The sequence below is a fragment of the Talpa occidentalis genome, unplaced genomic scaffold, assembly GCF_014898055.3.
Source record: "Talpa occidentalis isolate TD23 unplaced genomic scaffold, MPIMG_talOcc4v2.1 talOcc4.6, whole genome shotgun sequence".
NCBI classification, from domain to species: Eukaryota; Metazoa; Chordata; class Mammalia; order Eulipotyphla; family Talpidae; genus Talpa; species Talpa occidentalis.
The window spans coordinates 81,105,143-81,125,702 of record NW_023604972.1 but is presented as its reverse complement, the minus strand read 5'-3'; the positions used below and the strand labels follow the sequence as shown (position 1 = coordinate 81,125,702).

General features: G+C 39.3%; 1 protein-coding gene across 2 annotated transcripts in view; it reads left to right on the top strand.

Moving 5' to 3' along the window:
- Window positions 1–20,560, top strand: part of DEPDC1B (DEP domain containing 1B) — a 59,633-nt gene that overhangs the window by 14,069 nt on the left and 25,004 nt on the right. For both annotated transcript variants that reach the window (XM_037529414.2, XM_054687940.1), the window contains 3 exons: window positions 16,917–17,052; window positions 19,547–19,674; window positions 20,293–20,423. In XM_037529414.2, coding sequence (XP_037385311.1) covers window positions 16,917–17,052; window positions 19,547–19,674; window positions 20,293–20,423 — 395 coding nt within the window. The remainder of the gene's footprint in view (window positions 1–16,916; window positions 17,053–19,546; window positions 19,675–20,292; window positions 20,424–20,560) is intronic.

The window sequence follows — 20,560 nt, the reverse complement described above, 5'->3', positions numbered from 1 at the left end:
AAGAACATATAAAACTCAGCAACCCAATTAAACAATTCAATTAAAAAAAAGATTAAATAGAACTTCATCAAAGATAAAGATATAGATAGCAAATAAGCACTTGAAAAGATGTTTAACATTTTAGCTTTAGGGACATACTAATTAAAACCATGATGAGATACACCTACATATCTACTAGAATAGCTAAAATATAAATAATAATTATATCAAAAACTAGTGAGGATGTGTCATCTATTCTGGTGGGAAGTTTCAATTGGTAGTCACTTCAGAAACTAATTTGACAGGATTTTTTTTCCAGCGTGGGGCAGGGGTAGTTCTTTTAAAGTTAAACTTAGCATATTCTCCACATTCCTGCTCTTGGACATTTGCCCTAGAGAAATGAAAACTTATTTTACACAAAAACTTGCATGTGAATATAGCGGATGTTATTAATTGCCAGTAGCTGAAAACAAACCAAATGTTCTTCATTTGTGAATGGGTAAACATTATATGTTTACATTAAATGCTACTAGGATTGAGGGGGAAAACTTAAGACAGAGCTACAGGGAAGCTTTTTTCATTTTTTTAAATAATGAAATTGTTTTGTTTCTGATTGTGCTGGTTATACAAATGTATATATGTATTAAAATTGTTCTGATACTTTTTTTTTAAATGCTGGAGATTTGAAAAGACTATCTCTAGCGAAAGAAATCTGAATTTATACTGTTTGAAGTATCACTTTTATTGTGCAATTTTTAAAAAAAATTTTTTAAATTTTTACATCATTGTTTTTTTTTGAGTTTTTTTTTAATAGAGGCATGTTTTATTTATTTATTTGTTTGTTTGTTTGTTTGTTTTGTTTATACATGCACTGGGTACAGTCAGAAGCGCGGGAGGGTGAGAGAATTCACCAGAGCCAGAGCGGGGAGCAGAGCAGGCAGAAGGACCGAAGTACACTGCTGAGGGGAGCAGCGGGTGGCAGGAGAGGTCTGCGCGCCATGTGGGACCCTCCTCCGCTGGCTGGGGAGCAGCTGGGGATCGAACTGGCTCCGCAGAGGCCGCGGGCAGCTTCGCAACCCAGCACTCAACCCCTGCGCCACTGGGGAGGCCCTCATTGTTCATTTTTAAACAATATTTGCTTCCCCCACCCTGAAGTATGACTCTTCATTCTTTTCTTTTCTTTTTTTAAAGATTTACTTATTTATTTATACAAGCACTGGGTACAGTCAGAAGCTCGGGAGGGTGAGAGAATTCACCAGAGCCAGCGCGGGGAACAGAACAGGCAGACTGATGAAATACACTGCTGAGGGGAGCAGCGGGTGTGGCAGGAGAGGTCTGCGCACAATGTGGGACCCTCCCCAGTGGCCGGGGATTGAACCGGTGCTGCAGAGGCTGCGGGCAGCTTCACAGCTCAGCACTCAACCGCTGCACTACCAGGGAAGGCCCCATTATTTTCTTTACCCTGAGAAAAATTCTTCCTTTCTACTCTGTGGTCTTTTGAAGGAGACTTTTTGGAACTACTTCAAGTTAATGGACTATTGGTTCCCTCTAGTGGACATTTTTTGTTTTATAGTAAAGCTCAGAATTGTGTGATTTTTGTTTGTTTGTTTTCTTTTGTTTTCATTTGTTTCATCAAGTCCTGGCTTCTTGTCCTGTAACAACTGGATATATTTCTTACCCTTCTTAGACATCAGTTTTTTTCTCTATAAAATGATAAAGATAGGCTAGATCCTTAAGGTCTTTTTTAATTATGAGCTTTTATGATTATAAGTATTGAGTAACTTGCCATATGTCTGTCAAACCAAGGCATTAAAAGAGATAAAAAAGAAATATAATATGATTCTTTGCTCCCTGATTTTGAAGTCTCTTTTGAGAGAGAGAGCATAACCATATGAAAAAGATACCTAGCAGAACTAAGGCGGTATTTAATCATTGACCAAGATGAAGTTGTAACAAATGATAAATTAGAGGTTCACACTATCAGCCCTTGCATTGACACATTTATTGTTTGACTATTACTATTATTTTTACTATTTTTAGTTATTATTACTACTATTTTTAGTCGCTAAAGTCTTTTTCTGTCTTTTTGAATTTTTTGAATTTTTTTTCACTTTTGTATATTTTGTGAAGATAATGTTTTCTAGTACTTCTGTATTTATAAAGAACAAAAGAGTTCTTTTGTAAATTTCCTTTGTTCATTCTACTTCTTTCCCCCAAGTACAGTTCAAGCTTTGAACCTGGATTGGAACTTTCAATTTTTTTGCCTTTATTTTAAACTTATGTTAGCTTTTTATAGTTCAAATATCAGTTTGTCCTCTTTAAGAAAAAGGTAAGTAACTTTCAAACAGTAGAAATAGAGAGGGAAGTGGGGGGAGGTGAAGAGAGGAACAGGATGGAATATGCTTTATTCTCCCCACATAAAATCTTAAAAATGTTTTAAAATCTTAAATATTAACAGTAATTGTTTCTGGATAGAGGGTTTAAAGGACAGCACAAATTGTTTTTTCTTAATTTTATACATTGAATATATATTACTCTCATTTTCAATTTTTTAAGTCATTAGAGTAAAAGGTGAATAAAATAATATTGTTTGAAAGTTTACAAAGACAGGATGAATTCTTTTTGTCACCTCTGCTGCTACACCACTGTCCCACTTGCTTTCTGGATAGTTAAAATTCATCTGGAAAAGTGAAGACACAAAAGTAGCCAAAAAAATTTTGGATGAGACCATTTGCGTTAGCAGAAACTAAAATGCTAAAATAGAGCTATATAATTCAAATTGTGATAATAGAATTAGAATATATGTGGGTTTGAATAGAGTGTGGGAAAAAAACTACACAACATTCAGTTCCCTTCCCCAGAGACACCTATTGTCATTCATTTCTAACTGTTTTTCCTAAAAATCATGAACCTACAAGTGTTCAGATGGAGCAAACCCACTCCAGGGCACGCTTCCCACATTTCCCTACCTTATACCAAACTATTGTGATCCTGTGATCTGCCTCACTAGTACAGGGATTGTATCTCGTGAGCCAGCTGGTATGTACAGGGGTGTTGTGAGACCTCCTGGGAGGTTGGGGCGGGGGGACTTCAACCTGTTTCTAAGAATGGTGGGGAGGATCTGGATGATAAGAAGAGATGGAAAGGGAGACAAGGTGGCAAGGATGGCAATACTCAGGTTCTCAGTCGGAAATGCATAAGCCAGATTTGCTGGAGAAGTGGGAGGGTACTATTCTGACTGGGTAAGCTTTAGGTCTGAAAGTCATAGTGATAATTTGGTGGAGTTTAAGTAAATGGTGGTAGAGCAGTCTTATTTTCAAAGAAGGCAGCCAAGATTAATGTTTTGTGTGGGAATGAAGTCTGTTTTAGAATAGAATTAACTGAAAAGTAGTAATAGAATAGATTTTAAAGCAGGGAAATAAAGGGGAAGTTAAGGAAATATATTAGAAAAACATTTTAGACAAAGACATGCAGATTTAAATTATGCCTCTCCTTCTGAAAAGAGGAGGAGATTAGGTCTTCCTGGTAGAGGCCCTTGTAAAGAGAAATTTACATGTAAATACCAAAAGCAACTTCCACCTAGCCTTCAGAACATGTTCATGGATTGCTTTTTTCAAAAGAGTATATTTTGGGGGCCTCCCTGGTGGTGCAGAGGGTTAAGTCTCAGCATTATGAAGCTATCAGCAGCCACTGCAGCACGAGTTCATCCCTGGCCAGGGAGTTACCTACATGGCACAGCAGACCTTTCATGTCTTGCCCACTGCCCCCGTCAGCAGTGTATTTCAGTCAATCCACCTGTACTGCTCTCTTCTCTATCACTATCTCTATCTCTGCTCTCTGCTCTATCTCTCTATCTCTGGTGAAGCCTTTCACACCCCATACCTCTGTCTTGCATCCCAGCTCTTGTATGCATAAATAAGGAAAATAAATCTTTGAAGAAAAACAAAACAAGGGCCTCCCCGGTGGCGCAGCAGTTGAGTGCTGGGCTGCAAAGCTGCCTGCAGCCTCTATAGCGCTGGTTTGATCCCCATCCACCAGCGAGGGTCCCACATGGTGCGACAGACCTCTCCTGCCACACCTGCTGCTCCCCTCATTGCTCCCCGCAGTGTATTTAGTCAGTCTGCCTGTTCTGCTTCCTGCCCAGGCTCTGGTGAATTCTCTCACCCTACCGTGCTTCTGACTGTACCCAGTGCTTGTATAAATAAATAAATAAATCTTTAAAAAAAAAAAAAGTGTATTTTGAGGTAGCACATCTTTGCTTTCTTACAGGATGAAAAATCGATCCACTTAAAATTTTTTGTGATAGCAGTGGAGGCCTGCAAATCAGGGACAGAGGTACTTAGAAGTAGAGGCATCCAGAGGCCCTGGGCCACTGGTTTTCACACTAGACAGTCATTTGTGGCATCTGCTATGTCCTGTGTGGCCTCCTTGTCCCAGATATTTTTCCTCTTATCTTTTTGGTCTGGGTTTTCCAGTTATCCTGTTTGTTTTGTTACCTACTCTCAGATATCTTCCAGATTGCCTTCTGGTTAAATTAGTGAGAATTGATTTCTCCAACCTAGAATGCAGGCTGATAAGCAATGCCTGTGGAGGGAGCAAAACTGCAGTAACTTTTCAGGCTTGGGCAATAATTATTATGTGTATATGGGCTGCCTGAAAGCTGACTGACCTATAGTATTGGAGATAAGTGCATTGGTTGGCATTTGGTAGTCCCTGAGGCAAGGAAGCAGTATGCTAAGAATAGGTGGTGTTTATGCATGTGGCTTCAGAACTGAAAGGTTTGTATTGGACACTTTGGTCCAACTGATTCTGAGGTTGCATTATAGCTGTGCTCTTTGGATGCCAGTAAATGTCCATGTAGAGCCTTGAAATAAACTGTGCTTTCTATTGGGTCAATGTTAATTAGATCCTCATATGCTGCTTCTGTCTTCCTTCCTACCTCCTTTTTCTTTCTAAAGTATTAAGGAGTGCCTGCTAATGCCAGGCCTAGTACTAAAACACTTGGGATGCCTGACCCTATTTTCAAAAATTACTGCTTAGTTAAGAAGATAGGTAAATCAAGATTCATTGTCACAAATGCCATTATAGGGATGTGAACTCAGTACTGAGAAGGATAAGGAATCAACTCTTCTTGAGGAAGTCAGAAATTTTACTCTTGATGCACCGGTAGGTGTTTGTCAGGCAAGGGAGGGGAAGAGGTCAACGGCAGTCCTCATAAGTGCACTTGGAAGAGAAGGTAAAAATGTACTGGGTGCCATTACCCAGGAAGTGGTGAAAGATAAGGCTGTGAAAGAATCTGCTTTTATCTGGGTTCCCCACACCCATAATGCCTACTATTCATTGAAAAAGAAGTTCAAAGGTTAGTAAGTGAAGACTTCCCTTTTTACTGGGAAGAAGTTAAGCAATTATCATCCACCTCTACTCTTGAGTTACAGTGACTCACTCAGTACTCCCCCACATTAGAGGAGCTGTAGTTGAGTATAATGTGAGCTCAATAATGGAAGGAACAAACACTGGATTTGAAGTGAGGCAGCCTGGGCTTGAATTCTAGCTCAGTTACTCTACCCATGTGATCTGAGACAAATTGCTTACACTGTCTTCATATACCAAGTAAGGATGCTGCCATTTCTCTCTCTCTCTTTTTTTTTTTTTTATGATTTATTTATTTATACAAGCACTGGGTACAGTCAGAAGCGCAGGAGGGTGAGAGAATTCACCAGAGCCAGAGCGGGGAACAGAATAGGCAGCCTGATGAAGTACACTGCTGAGGGGAGCAGCGGGCGGCAGGAGAGGTCTGCGCGCCATGTGGGACCCTCGCCGGCGGTCAGGGATTGAACCGGCGCAGCAGAGGCTGAGGGCAGCTTCCCAGCCCAGCACTCAGCCGCTCACCGGGGAGGCCCTGCTGTCATTTCTCTTGAGGATACACTGGGTATCTAGGAATTAGGTGTATATCAGGTCTCCCACAACTTTTAGTGTGAAAATTGAAGGTCCCAGCCTTTGGAGATGCAGCGGGGACAGACCAGCTCCTCGTTTTGTGGAGCCTGTACAGCAGCCAAGTAAATATTTTCATATCTCTGGTCCCACTGGACAGGGGCAGCAAATGTGTTCTGAAAAGGGGCAAATGGTAACTGTTTGTGGGTCATACAACTTACCACACCGCCTGCTTGCTGTAGAGTAAAATTGTTACAGGGCAGGGAGACGGGTACCTTAGAACCCCCAAACCTGCATGCTCTAAATAGGTTCTGTCATCCGTCGCATCAACACAAAACATGTAAGACTTTAATGGAAAGGAACTTTAATACAATTAGTAAACAATACAGAAAAGACAAAGAATATAGTTTCTCAATCAAGCACTCAAAATTACCCGTCCCCGTGTGGGTAAAAGTCCACTGAAACGGGATTGGCCTAAAGCAAGGCCCGAAAGCCTGCCACAAGTCTAAAGCACCTTCCAGCAGGGACCCATAGAAAGAGGTCAGAAACAGCCAGATAAGTTTGGGAGGAAAATCAGCCATAGACCATATATAAGGGAATGGGTGTGGCTGTGTTGCAGTAAAATTTTACTAATTTAAAGCAAGTGATAGGATTTGACTGCTAGGTCATGACTGCTTATTCTGTTAGACTGTTTCTTGAGGGCAAGAACTGTCACTAATTCTTGGCTCTCCATTACTTAGTACTTGCTACCTGCTACTTAGGCACTTACTGAAGTCTGAAGTCATCACACATAAATGAGTATAAATTAATGGACAATCTCAGGGTCCTCTGAGAACAGAAACTATAATGATGGAATTAGATGTGGAAGTGGTTTAATGCCAGGGTGTTGGGGTGGGGAATACCTTGAAAAGGGAACAGAAGTTGAGATAAGCTTTCAGACTGATGCACGTCTGAAAAGCAGAGCGGGAAAGGAAAACTGAATAGGAAGAGTCTTAGAACAGGATGCAGTTCTGAGAAAATTTTAGCTAGGCTGATGAGAGTCAGGGTAGAGGATGCCTGCTAGAGGCCATAGGCACCTTTTGGTAGGATTAGCCTGAGCAGGGCACCCCACTGTGTTCATTTGATGTACTGCAAGAGGCTGGGGCAAGCATGAGAGTGGCTGGAGGCTATCCTGAAGGCTGTTGGGCTTTTGATGAATTCTGTGCACATTCACAGTCCACTTCCAGTGCTGCACAAATTTGCTTCTCTATGCGTGTTCTTGTGGCTTTCTTCCTGGAGCGAAATCTTGGAGATGGAATTTACTAGGAAGAATACAACCCCTGTTGCTTCACCTGATCAGACAGCTAGAACTGGTCATCATCCTTTCCCTTCTCCACTGTCCATTGTAAAGTTCCTCACCTCAGCGATCAACTTGGTAGGCTTTGGATGCCTTTTCTGATGACCCAAAAGTTCATTCCTGGGAGCCTCTAAATGTATACTTCTCATGCTGATGTTTCTGCACATGCCCATTCATATTTACAGTGGGACAGGAAGTACCAAGAAGTGCCCCAGGGTAAGAGCAGCCCTCCCTCCTGGTGGTGAGGATCTGCTACTGCTGCTGTGATAGTGATTCCTCCTCTTGCCTGCTGCTCCCTGCCACAAGGAATCCAAGTGCCCTTGATATATCTCCTTTTTTGGGGGGGACTGGGCTTCTCACTGCATAGACATGGGGATGGGAGGCAAAAGTCCTCAGTGGGACACTGGGTGGGATGATAAGAGGGCTACTCTCGCTTCTACCCTCACACCCATATATTCATGTACAGGTGGGAAACAGAACAAAATCAGTCCTCTGATTTAATTCATGTATTATTCTATTCTACTATTCATGTACTTCTACTATTCTATTCTACTATTGGTCTGTGTCCGGCTTGTCTCCAACACAACATTGTCTCAATTACTGTAGTGGGAAGGACTTTAAGGACTTTAAAGATTTATTTATTTATACAAGAACCAGGGTACAGACCAGATGTGTGGGAGGGTGAGAGGATTCACCAGAGACAGAGTGGGGAACAGAACAGGCAGACTGATGAAATAAATACACTGCTGAGGGGAGCAGCGGGTGAGACAGGAGAGGTCTGTTTCACCATGTGGGATTCTCACCAGCTGGCAGGGATCGAATCCATGCTGCAGAGGCTGTGGACAGCTTCGCAGTGTGGTGCTCAAGTGCCTGCACTACCAGGAGGCCCTACTGTAGGATTTTTAATAAATTTCAAAATCAGGTACTTTTTGAACTTGTTTGGGCTATTCTAGTTCTTCTGCCTTTCTCTATAGATTTTAGAATCTTTTTTTTTTCCCCCTATAAATATTTCTGTTAATATTTTAAATGTAATTGTGTGTCATCTGTAGATCAGTTTGAGGAGATTTGACATAAAATTGAGTCTAGCAGATTGTGAACATGCTATGTAGTTCTGATAATTTAGGTCTTTAATCTTGTAGCGCTGTTTTGTAGCTTTAACTATGCAGGCTCTGTACAAGTTTTGTTAGATTTGGGTTTAAATAGTATGGTTTTTTTTTTGGTACAGTAGTTTCCTAGTAAATTTTACACATTATTTAGAAGTTGTAGGTATTTTATATATTTCCTTATGTTGATAATGGAATTTATTTTCCAAGTAGTTATTGCTAATATAAGTAGGTTGTGTCTTTCAGATCTTATCACATCTTTCCCCTCCTTAAAAACATTCATTTAGGGCCTCCCCGGTGGCGCAGCGGTTGAGCGCTGGGTTGCGAAGCTGCCCTCGATCTCTGCGGTGCCGGTTCGATCCCCGGCTGCTCCCCAGCCACCGGAAGGAGGGTCCCACATGGCGCGCAGACCTCTCCTGCCGCCCGCTGCTCCCCTCAGCAGTGTACTTCGGTCCTTCTGCCTGTTCTGCTCCCCGCTCTGGCTCTGGTGAATTCTCTCACCCTCCCCTTGCTTCTGACTGTACCCAGTGCATGTATAAACAAACAAACAAATAAATAAATAAATAACATGCCTCTATTAAAAAACAAAACAAAACAAAAAAAAACATTCATTTAATTGTTTACTCATAATGGAATCTTTATTCATTTTGGAAGAAAGGATGATTTCTGAACTTGGAGTTCAAAGACTAGTTTGGCAACTCTTTTTTTAGCTTCATCTTTCATTCTCCTGCCCTCAGGCACTTTATTTTCCTGCTACACCTTCAGGTGGTGTTATGAAATGTAATCATCAACAGCTTTTCAGCATTTAAATGATATGATACTGTGCTGGGCTTGAAAAATATGTGGAATGAGTACAGAACAAATTGCTCTGGGTTTGCTCTACCTACAGGTCTCTGGGAAACAGCAGCCATGGAGAGTCTTCTGTCCCCCTGCAGCAGTCACCGTCAGTCTGGTTTTTTTTTTTTTTTTTTTTTTTTTTTTTTGGTACAAAGACTTTAGGTTTCAAAGGCAAAGAAAGACAGAAGCTGGCAATGCTGTTGGTGCTGCAAATTTCTGTTGATAAAGTAACAGTTATCGAATATATAGTGGGAAGGACTTTAAGCCATTGGGACCTTGTCATTTATGCTTCAAATTTATTAAGATTTCTAAACTATGTTTTCCTTGTTGTTCAGCTGTCCTAGAATATTTTTATTAATTGATTAGTCAATAAATTATAATTTGTTTCAAGTAAATTTATCAATGGACAGCAATCCTGTTTGGATTATTTTTATTTTTTTAAAAAAGATTTATTTTTATTTATGCATACTAGAACTGGGGTACAGGCCAGAGATGCAGGAGGTGAGAAGATTCACCAGAGACAGAGAGGAGAACAGGACAGGCGAGCCACTGAAATACACTGCTGAGGGGAGCAGCGGGTGAGACAGGAGAGGTCTGCTGCGCCGTGTGGGTTAGCTCCCTGGCTGGGGATTGAACTCATGCCGAAGTGGCTGGCCATAGTTTGAGAGCCCTGAGTCTTAACCCCCTGCACCACCAGGGAGGCCCTGAATTATTTTTTAATTGTTTTTTTTCCCAACCAAAACTTGATAGTAGAGGCTGCAATAGGAGGTCTGGGCTGGATGATTAGCTGTAGCTGGTTGCTTTTCTGGTCTTACTTTATTCAGTGAAGCAGTGTGGAGTTTGTAGTAGATAATTTCTAAAGGACTTTATAATTTTGGAATCCATGATCATAGTATTAGGATGAAATTTATAATTTTTAAAGCAGAGACAAATGTAATTCACTAGAGGGAGCTCTGCTCCTTTTAAATGTTCATGCTTTTATTGTGAAATCTTTCAGACAAGGGTGTGTAAACTGTGTCTGAACCATTGATCAAGAATAATAAAGCCAATGCTTGTTTACCCACAATTTGTATCTGTTCTCTTGAGAAGGCATCAGTATCCTGATTTCTGCTTTAATCATCCCCTTGTTTTTCTTTTTTAACATGTGTCCTTAAACATATTGCCTTATATACATTGCTTTTGAAATATTTTTCTCTCTTTTGAACTTCAACAGATGTTAAAGAATATGTTTCTTCTCTGACATTTGTTCTTTTGTTTCCCATGATTTTTGAGCTTCATCCATGTTGTTGTGTTTAATTATAGTTCTTTAATGGAATTTCTGTACCTATTTTATACCCTGTCAGTACATCATAGTCTATTTATCTGTTTTCCTATGGGTGGAGATTTGGGTTGACCCAGTTTTTTGCTATTACAAACAGTGTTGCTCTGAACATATATTGACATGACTCCTGCATGTGTAGGAGTTTCTTTAGGATGCTCAAAGAAACCTTGGAGTGGAGTTAGTTTACAGAGTATGTGCATGTTCAGCTTTTACTGCCAAACTGTTTCCCGTGGCAGATATGCTAAGTTTTACTCCAGTCATAGAAAATATTCGATGTTGACTGATTTAAATTTTGCCAATCTGGTAAATATGAAATGCTGTCTCATGTGATGTTATTTTGGATTACCTTGATCAGTGATGAAATTAAGTACCTTTTTATAAGTTTATTCATCATTTCAGATTCCATATCTAGAAATGTCTGGTTCATGTCTTGATCTTTTTATATAGCATTTTTCCTTATAAATTCTTAGGAGTTAAAGACTCCCCATATTTATCCCATTATGGCATCAATGTTTAGCAGCCACTGTCCCTAGCCCTTTTAAAATGCACATCTGTCTGCCATTCTTTGGTTAGGACATAGTTTTGCTTCCTGGGAGTGATTCTTTGTGGCTCTTGGCTCAGCATTCTGAGAAATTCTTCCTTTCTCATAAGAAATGGCACATGTTTGCAGTGGAATAGCTCTTTGAGATGTGTCCTGCCCATAGAAACTTGAAATTCTGGGCTTTTCATTTTGAACTGTTTCCCTTTTAGTCCAAGTGGATGTTGATTCTGCTATTTCTATGAATCTTATTGTACATTAGACAAAAAGTCAAACTCACAAATCTCTTTGAGACCACCTGTGCTTTGTCTTGGGCTGCTTATAAGTCTGCTATGGTATAGCACTGTTAAAATTCTTAAGCGTCTTATTTAACCAAGAGGTCTGTAAGGTACTGCTTAAAAATCTTTCTGAGATTATAGCAAAAGACTGTAACTACACACTTGTGACTACCCTGGAAACCATGTTTTACTGAAAACATCTGGAATTTGATATTTGGTATAAGGCCATTTTCATTTTGAGAACCTTTTACTGTAAGCTTGGGGATGAGAAGTAGTTATGTGTATATATATATATATATTTTTTTTTTTTAAAGGTATTTCTATTTTTTTTTAAGATTTATTTATTTATGCATACAAGAACTGGGGTACAGGCCAGAGGTGTGGGGTGTGAGAGGATTCACCACAGACAGAGTGGAGTACAGGACAGGCAAACTGATTGAAATACACTGCTGAGGGGAGCAGCGGGCAAGACATGAGAGGCCTGTTGCACCATGTGGGTAGCCCCCTGGCTGGCTGGGGATCCCACTTGTGCTGCCCTACCCTGCTGCCCTCCCATGCTGCAGTGGCTGCAGATAGCTTTACAGTTCTGTGTTTAACCTCTTGCGCCACCAGGGAGGGCCAAGAGAGGTAGTTGTGGTTTTGAATCAAGTCAAGACTTCTTTGTTTCCTCTAAGTTGTGTTTAAAAACTGAATAGTTTCTTCCTTAGTTTATCTCTGTGCAGGCTAAAGAAAATCAAATGGCACTTTCACCATTCTTAGACAGTTCCTTAGCCAGATTATTTTTTTATTTTCCATATTATTGCATGTGACAGTTTAAACTGAGTGTTTTACCAGTATGTAAAATGGATCTTTTCTCCCATTTCTAGTAACAACTTCCTCACTGTTCTTCCAGCCTCCACTAATAATCTGTGGACATTCTTCAGGTCTCTACTTACTTTCTGGTCTTGATGTCAGTGCTACAAATTTCTGTTCTGGTTGTGTGTGGTTGTGTAGCAAAATTATGCCCAAATCAGTGACTTAGAACAATTGTATAATTTTTATATAATTTAATGGGTCAAGAATTCAGCTCTGAGGCTGAAGAATCCAATTCATTGGTGACTTTCGCAGTCACAGGTCAGGAAATTTGGTACTCCTTGGCCTCAGTTTCTTTCCAGGTAGTGTCATCTTCTTGGGCCCCTTCCGGTTGTTTAGATACCTTACAGCACGCTGGTCAAAGGGCAGTCACGAGGAGTTTTGCCAGAATGAATGACACAAGAGTCAGCGCCTCATGCCCGTGGGGTCTGTTGCCGTCTTCTCTTTATCAAAGCCACTAAAGGGGGTTTACCCAGACTCAAAAGAGTAGCAAAATACACTCTTCCTCTTGATAGAGTAGTGACAAGGTCACATTGGAGAAAAGCATGTGGGGTGGAGATACTCTTATACTCTTTTATACTCTTATAAAACATCTTTGTGCTGTCTACCACAGGAAAGCAGTTTTTTCTCAGATCACCAGCCAGTTGAACCAGAACCTTAATAGGCTCATACTTTCTCATTAATCCATAATGTCTGTTCTGTTATAAATCAGATTTCTAAATATGTGTCTAGTGTCTGTTTGTTTTGGACTGTTTTTCTAGGCTCATGGTTTTTACCTCGGGGGCATTCTGGGGACAGTATTTGGAAACATTTTTGTTGTCACACTTGAGAGGGCTACTACTAGCCTGTGGTGGATGGAGGCTGGGGATGCTGCTAAACATCCTATAATGCGCAGGACAGCTCACCACAATTACCCAACTCAAGGTGTCATAATGATGAGGTTGAGAAATCATCATCTATAGCATTATATTGCTCTACCAATTAGCTTAATTAGTCCTGACAGCCCGTAGGGCAAGCCTTTGGTTTCTTCTCTAAGAATGCCTTGCTTATTTCTGGCCCCTTGATCTTTCCATATGAATTTTAGAATCAATTTGTTATGTTTTTAAGGAAAACTTTTATCTTTTTGATTTGGATTTCATTGTAAAAATATTTCTCCATGATGACAATTGATATATGATATTGAATCTTCTTACCTAACATGATACACCTTTCTTTGACTTAGTTCTTTGTCTCTCAAAACAGTTTTATTATTTAAAAAAACAGTTTTATTATAGAGGCAGCATTTCCAGCCTCTATCCACCACAGGCTAGTAGTAGCCCTCTCAAGTGTGACAACCAAAAATGTCTCCAAATACTGTCCCCAGAATGCCTTCCAGGTAAAAACCATGAGCCTAGAAAAATAATCCAAAACAAATAGACACATATTTAGAAATCTGATTAATAACAGAACAGACATTACGGATGAATGAGAAAGTATGAACTTATTTCCTTATTAAAGGCAAGTTTTTTATGCTAAATGGTTTGTTCCGTTGGCTAGTTAGTTATGAGGCTTTTGATATGTTGCTTTCCTCTTTTGGGCCTAATATCTCCAAGTATAAATAGGTGACATTAGGACTAAATCATGTCTAACAGACTTTTCATTCCCAGGTGACATAATTGAAATGTTAGAATTAAATTGAAAATTTTACAGTGCACAAACTGAAAGTTGCCAACTAGAAGGAGCTCTGGTCCGCTTTACTAGGCTGCTTTGAGGATACCTGTGTACTATCGGTAGCCACAGATGTGACGGCAAAGACCTCATCTTCTGGGGGAGGAGGAAAAATGTGACTCCTTGATATTTCTTTAATTACAGTTACCTGCGTAAGAAATTCTACTTTGGTCTTTGGTTGATGTTACTTGTCTTTCTGGCTGTGGGAGTAAAAAAATACAAGAAACACATTTTGAAACTAGGAGGAAATTTGTGAATCATCTGGTTTAATTTCTCCATTTGACAAATAAATAAACTATGATGTAGAGCTACTGCTCCTTTCCAAAGGACACACATGAGAGAGCCAAGGCTGGAACTCAGGTCCACAAATTTTACACTGTAGTCAGGGGGTTGGGAGAGAGGGAGAGTAAACAGTGGATATTTGTGGTGGGTCCAGTGGAGATAGGCATTGTGTTTAACTTTTAAGAGATTGAGAGTGTGTAGTCTGTGAATTCTCTGGAGCCCTATACAATACATACAATATATAATATTGTATGTATTGTATATATTGTATATAATATCATATGTGATGAGAGTATGTGTGTACATACATGCTGTTGTTTGGCTGGTGTTGTGACTGCTGGCTTCCAATAAATAGGATTGAACTTCTGTAACCCAGCCTTTACTTACAAAAAAGGGTAAATTTCATTGGCTTTAGAGATTAATTTATATTTTGGAATCATTTGGAAATACCTGCCTTTTATATTCTGGTTATCATAAACTTAGACTAATTTTCAGTTTATCTGTCATCTGATTTAATGATTTCCTGACTTCATTTTTTTCTTAGTGACTTTTCAAGTAAAGTACAGTAATTGGATACGCTTTTCAGAGAAGATTAAATTCAACTTCCCCACTAGTCATTCTTTTTCTAGTCTATTGTGACTGTTTTTGACATGTTTCTCCATAGTAATCTTATTATTTGTGACTCTCCTGACTTACCTTGATACAAATTAAAATTCTTTATTTCTGCATTTGTTTTAGGAATAAAATCTTTATACTTTATTTAGATCATTTTTCCTGTGAATATCATTAATCAGATTTTCAGCCTTTATTTTGGCTTAAATAATGCATCAAAATAAAAATTCAACTACTTCTTAAATGGAAACATTAACTTTTTTTTAAAATTAATTAATTTATTTATACAAACACTGGGTACAGTCAGAAGCGCGGAAGGGTGAGAGAATTCGCCAGAGACAGGGCAGGATGCAGAGCAGGCAGAGGGACCAAAGTACACTGCTGAGGGGAGCAGAGGGTGGCAGGAGAGGTCTGCGCGCCATGTGGGACCCTCCTCCGGTGGCCGGGAAGCATCCTGGGATCAAACCGGTGCCGTGGAGGCTGCGGGCAGCTTCGCAACCCAGCGCTCAACGGCTGCGCCACCGGGGAGGCCCCCCAAAATAAAAAGTCAACTACTTCTATCTATGTTGACAGAATTAAAATCTATTGTTTTTCAGTGCAAGACAATACAACACAATGTATTCTTTCTTAACAAGCTAAAGAAAAAGATCCTCTGAGAAAATTATGCATTCAGTTAACTTTTTGTTATTTAAATTTGTCTAGATCACACCTGATAAAGAGAATTAGTTTGTATTTAGAGCTTCCATGTATTAATTCAAGAAATGATGCTGATTCCTAGAAAGGATAGGAACAGAGTATCAAGACTCGGAATAAGGACATTGAGTAGTTTTCAACTTCTCCAAATTGTATTATTTTTTAAAATTTTTAAAATTTTATTTTATTATTTTTTTAAAGATTTATTTATTTATGCATATAAGAATTGGGGTGCAGGCCAGAGATCCAGGGGTAAGAGGATTCACCAGAGAAAGAATGGGGAGGAGAACAGGAAGATGTATTGAAATACACTGCTGAGGGAAGCAGCAGGCGAGACAGGAGAGGTCTGCTGTGCCAGGTGGGTCACCTCCCTGGCTGGGGATCGAACTCTTGGTGCAGTGGCTAAGGATAGTTTCATCATGCTGTATCTTAACCCTCTGTGCCACCAGGGAGGCCCCATCCATCCACTTTCTGAGGTATATCTTAATTTCTTCCAAATTTGGGTAATTATAAATACAGCTGATATAAAATTTTTTGTGTAGATATAAGCTTTCAGTTCACCAAATTGTGTTTCTACACCAAAACTTCAGACTCAGTGTGAAGTATAAAATTCCAGGCAAGGGCTTCCCCGGTGGCGCAGCGGTTAAGCGTTGGGTTGCGAAGCTGCCCGCGGCCTCTGCGGCGCCGGTTCGATCCCCGGCTGCTCCCCGGCCACCGGAGGAGGGTCCCACATGGCGCGCAGACCTCTCCTGCCGCCCGCTGCTCCCCTCAGCAGTGTACTTCGGTCCTTCTGCCTGCTCTGCTCCCCGCTCTGGCTCTGGTGAGTTCTCTCACCCTCCCGCGCTTCTGACTGTACCCAGTGCATGTATAAACAAACAAACAAACAAACAAACAAATAAATAAATAACATGCCTCTATAAAAAAAAATAAATAAATAAAATTCCAGGCAAGGAGGGTTAATCTTTATTAGAAACAGTTATTCAGATGAATATAAGGCCAAATGATTGCTATGATAATATATTCTTCCTCAGCAAGTATTATTGAGAACTTATCTACTGATAGCTTCTATTTTCATACTTACCATCTATAAATTTCACCTGGAGTAAGGAGGCAGTAAAGATTTTGAGCTGGGTGAAAGTGGCTTACCCTCACATCCCATTAAGAATCTTTAATTGTGAAAACCAAATGATAAGAGAATAAATTTATTTAAAATGTATCACCAATTGGATTTCTGTTTTTCTTCACAATTTGTTTGGAGAGCATAATGAATAAATATTTTTAAAAAATTGTTGGGTAAATTTAACTACAATGGTTTGAGTAACTCTGAACTTATTATATGAAGTTTGAAATTATTATATAAATTCTCAAGGATAAAAGTGGGGACTAATGTGGGGATATCTTGTGTCCTACTGATTGCAATAATGGAGATTGCCTTCTTGGTTTTTAGATTTCCTCCTTCCTCACCCCTGAAACCATATCCAAAGAAGCTTCCCTACCAAAAGGATGTTATTAAATTTCCAGAGTGGAATGATCCCCCACTGGGCACTTCACAAGAGAACATTCCTGTGAGGCCAGTGGTGATGGTAAGTGCCATTATTAACAGATGGGGACCAACAGCTGGAAGAAATAGTCTATGACCCACCAGACTTAAGTATTTTAAACTTTTTTTGGTCATTTATGAACAATGCTCTGAAAGTATTTTAGAGCAATATCTTACCTGTGAGTAGCTGAGAAACTGGTACCAAAGATTGTCTTTTTGCGTTTTTTTTTTACTCTTGCTTATTAGCTATTTTTCCATGTTCAAACCTAGTAGGTTTCTGTTAAAGCTACCTTATAATCTATTTTCCTTTCTGTCCTATAGTTTGTTCTTCTTCCTTTTATCTCCTTACTGAACTTTATTATAATTGTCAGTTGAGAGAGAGAAGTTTGGAGCATGGCGTGAAATGGGATCAGCCCTAACACAGTATTGGAACAAAGGTAGATTCTGCTAGTCTTGGTAAACCTAAGCTCACTGAGGCATAAACAGCCTTCTTGGTGGAATACTTTTTCCTTAAAATATTTCCAGTAGAAGTGTATTTGTTACATAAATGCAGCAATTTTTATGCTTGATTAAAAAAAAAAACACCTAATTTATTTATATATATATATATATATTTTTTTTTTTAAAGATTTGTTATTTATGTACACACAAGCTAGGGTATAGGCCAGAGGTGTGGAGTGGGTGAGAGGATTCATCACCAACAGAGTAGGGAGCAGAACAGGTGGATTGACTGAAATACACTGCAGAGGGGAGCAGCAGGTGAGACAGGAGAGGTCTGCTGCACCATGTGGGTACCTCCCTGGCTGGGGATTGAACTCGTGCTGCAGTGGCTGCCTATAGCTTCATAGTGCTGAGACTTAACCCCTTGTGCCACCAGGGAGGCCTTAATTTACATTCTTTTTTTTTTTTTTTGAAGATTTATTTATGTATGCAAGAATTAGGGTACAGGTCAGAGGTGTGGAGGGTGAGAGGATTCACCAGAGACAGAGTGGGGAACATAACAGGCAGAGTGACTGAAATAACTAAGGGGAGCAGTGGATAAGTCAGGAGAGGTCTGCTGCACCATGTGGGTAGCTCCCTGGCCAGGGATCGAACTCGTGCTGCAGTGGTTGTCCGTAGCTTCATAGGTTGTGTCTTAACCCCTTGCGCCACCAGGGAGGACCCCTAATTTATATTCTTTAAAAAAAAAAAAAAAATCACAAGCTCATTTGGCCTTCAAATTTCTTTTGTAATTCAGAATTCTCCCAACACCAAATCAAAGTCAAAAACAACCTTCTAGCTTTTTTTTAATAGATTAATAAGATTTTTCTTTAATACTTCTGCAAAAACTATTATAGAAACTTTTTGTGATTTATTATATGTTCTGCCTTTAAAAGTTAATTCTCATGAAATGTCTATAATATGCAAATTCTTAGAGATGGAAAGTGTATTAGTAGTTGCCATGGACTGGAGAGCAACGGACAGACACTCTTAATTGGCATAGGGTTTCTTCTGTGTTGGTGAAAATTTTCTCTTCTCAAATTAGATTGTGGTGATGGTTGCGCAACTCTGAATATACTAAAAATCATTGACTTGTACACTTCAAAAGGTTGAATCTTATATAAATTATGTTTCAATAAAGCTGTTGTTAAAAATAAGAGTTCAGAGATGGGCCTCCCCTGGTGGCGCAGGTGGTTGAGCACAGCGCTGTGAAGCTGTCTGTAGCCTCTGCAGTGTGGGTTTGATCCCAGCCTGCTGGTGAGGGTCTCAACATGGCGCAGCAGACCTCTCCTGTCGTGCCTGCTGCTCCCCTTAGCACAGTATTTCATTAGTCTGCCTGTTCTGTTGCCCGCTCTGTCTCTGATGAATCCTCTCACCCTCCTGTGCATCTGGCCTGTACCCTGGTTCTTGTATAAATAAATAAATAAATCTTAAAAAAAAAAAAAAGTTCAGAGTTCTTCTCTGAGATCACCAAAAGGAAATTTTAATACTTATGTTTCATAGTCTGAATTTGAGAAAGGCAATACTTAGAATGTTGTAGTGGTAAAGCTGTGTGCTTTTGGTCAAATTGTTAAACTTATCTGAGCTTTAGATTTTCTCCTTGCATCTCTAGCTGTCCTGTGGAGTTCTTGTTTTCCCTAATGTACTCAATGTACTTTTTGCCAATGCTTAAGTAAATCTGGAAGCTGCTCTCCAACATTACATGTGGTAATCTTCGCTTATAAAAAAACAGAATTCTTAAAAGTAACAGAGTTTAGCTTTTTCTTAAACAGTCACTAAATTTGTATAGTGTGTAGATTTGGATAGGTATTCTTTGATGTAATTTCGGATTAAGAAAAATATTTTCAGTGCTACTACACTGATTAGTTGCAACTTCCACCGGTCAAAAAAAGCTAGCGAATGTCTTATTGTCAGAACTGCAATTCATGAATATTTGTTTATAATATGACCTCATCTTTGTCATAGTTTGAGTCTCTGAAGACAGAAATGTTTCATAAAATCATACCACTGTCCATTAAAATATTTATTGTCTCTTTTCTCCCTCCCCCCTCAATTAGAATTCTGAGATGTGGTTCAAGCGTCACAGCATTGCTATTGGAGAGGTACCTGCTTGCCGTCTGGTCCACCGCAGACAGCTGACAGAGGCCAATGTAGAAGAGATATGGAAGTCTATGACATTATCCTAGTATGTGCATTTGCTATTAATGAGAACTTTCAGTGTTTTCTAATTTGCTTCTTGACAACTCTGCATATTTAATTTTGTATATTAAAAAATGCCTCAACTTTGAGTACATTATTTGCAACTCTGGTGCTTAGTAAAATATAGTTTGAGTTCTGGGAATTTTCAGTTGTCATTACGTAATAGCTAAGAACAGGAGTTTAAAGGTCGTTAAACTTTCTAGTAATGCTGAAATCTTAAGCTTAACAAAATACATAATAGAAAATTTGTCTAGATAGTTAATGCACTATATACAGGTAATTAAAGTTAATGACATTATAGAAATTGTTTCTCATGAAAATGTACTAGTAGCAGTTTTTGGATAAGCTTATGTTTTACTTGTATAGTGTCTTGTAAAATTATTTCCTTAGCATTGGAGGTGCTATTAAATTAGTGAAGCAATATGTTAATTGCAAAAGTGTATCTTTTAAGTTTGTTTTGACATACTCAATTTCTAGCCTTTTTGTCCCACAAAGGTTGGGTGAAATGTATGAAAATACTGTGTTTTAAAGGTCAGTATTTTGCAGTGCCATATTTTTGGGTAAATAATGTGTTTTTAAAAGTCATTATTATTTGTCTTTTTAGTTTACAGAAAACTCTTGGCCTGGGTTCCTTAGAAGAAGTTTTAGATGTTAAATTTGTTAACCCCAAGTTCATCATTCATAATGTTTATAGTGTGAGCAAACAGGGAGTTGTTATTCTTGATGACAAGTCACGTAAGTGCATATGAACCATCTTGTTCTCTATCAACTCAATACTTTGGTTGCATCAGCTTCTGTTTGACCCTTCCCTAAGCACTGAACAAATTTACCTTTTCATTTCATACATCTTTCTCTCATTGTCTACTACCTCT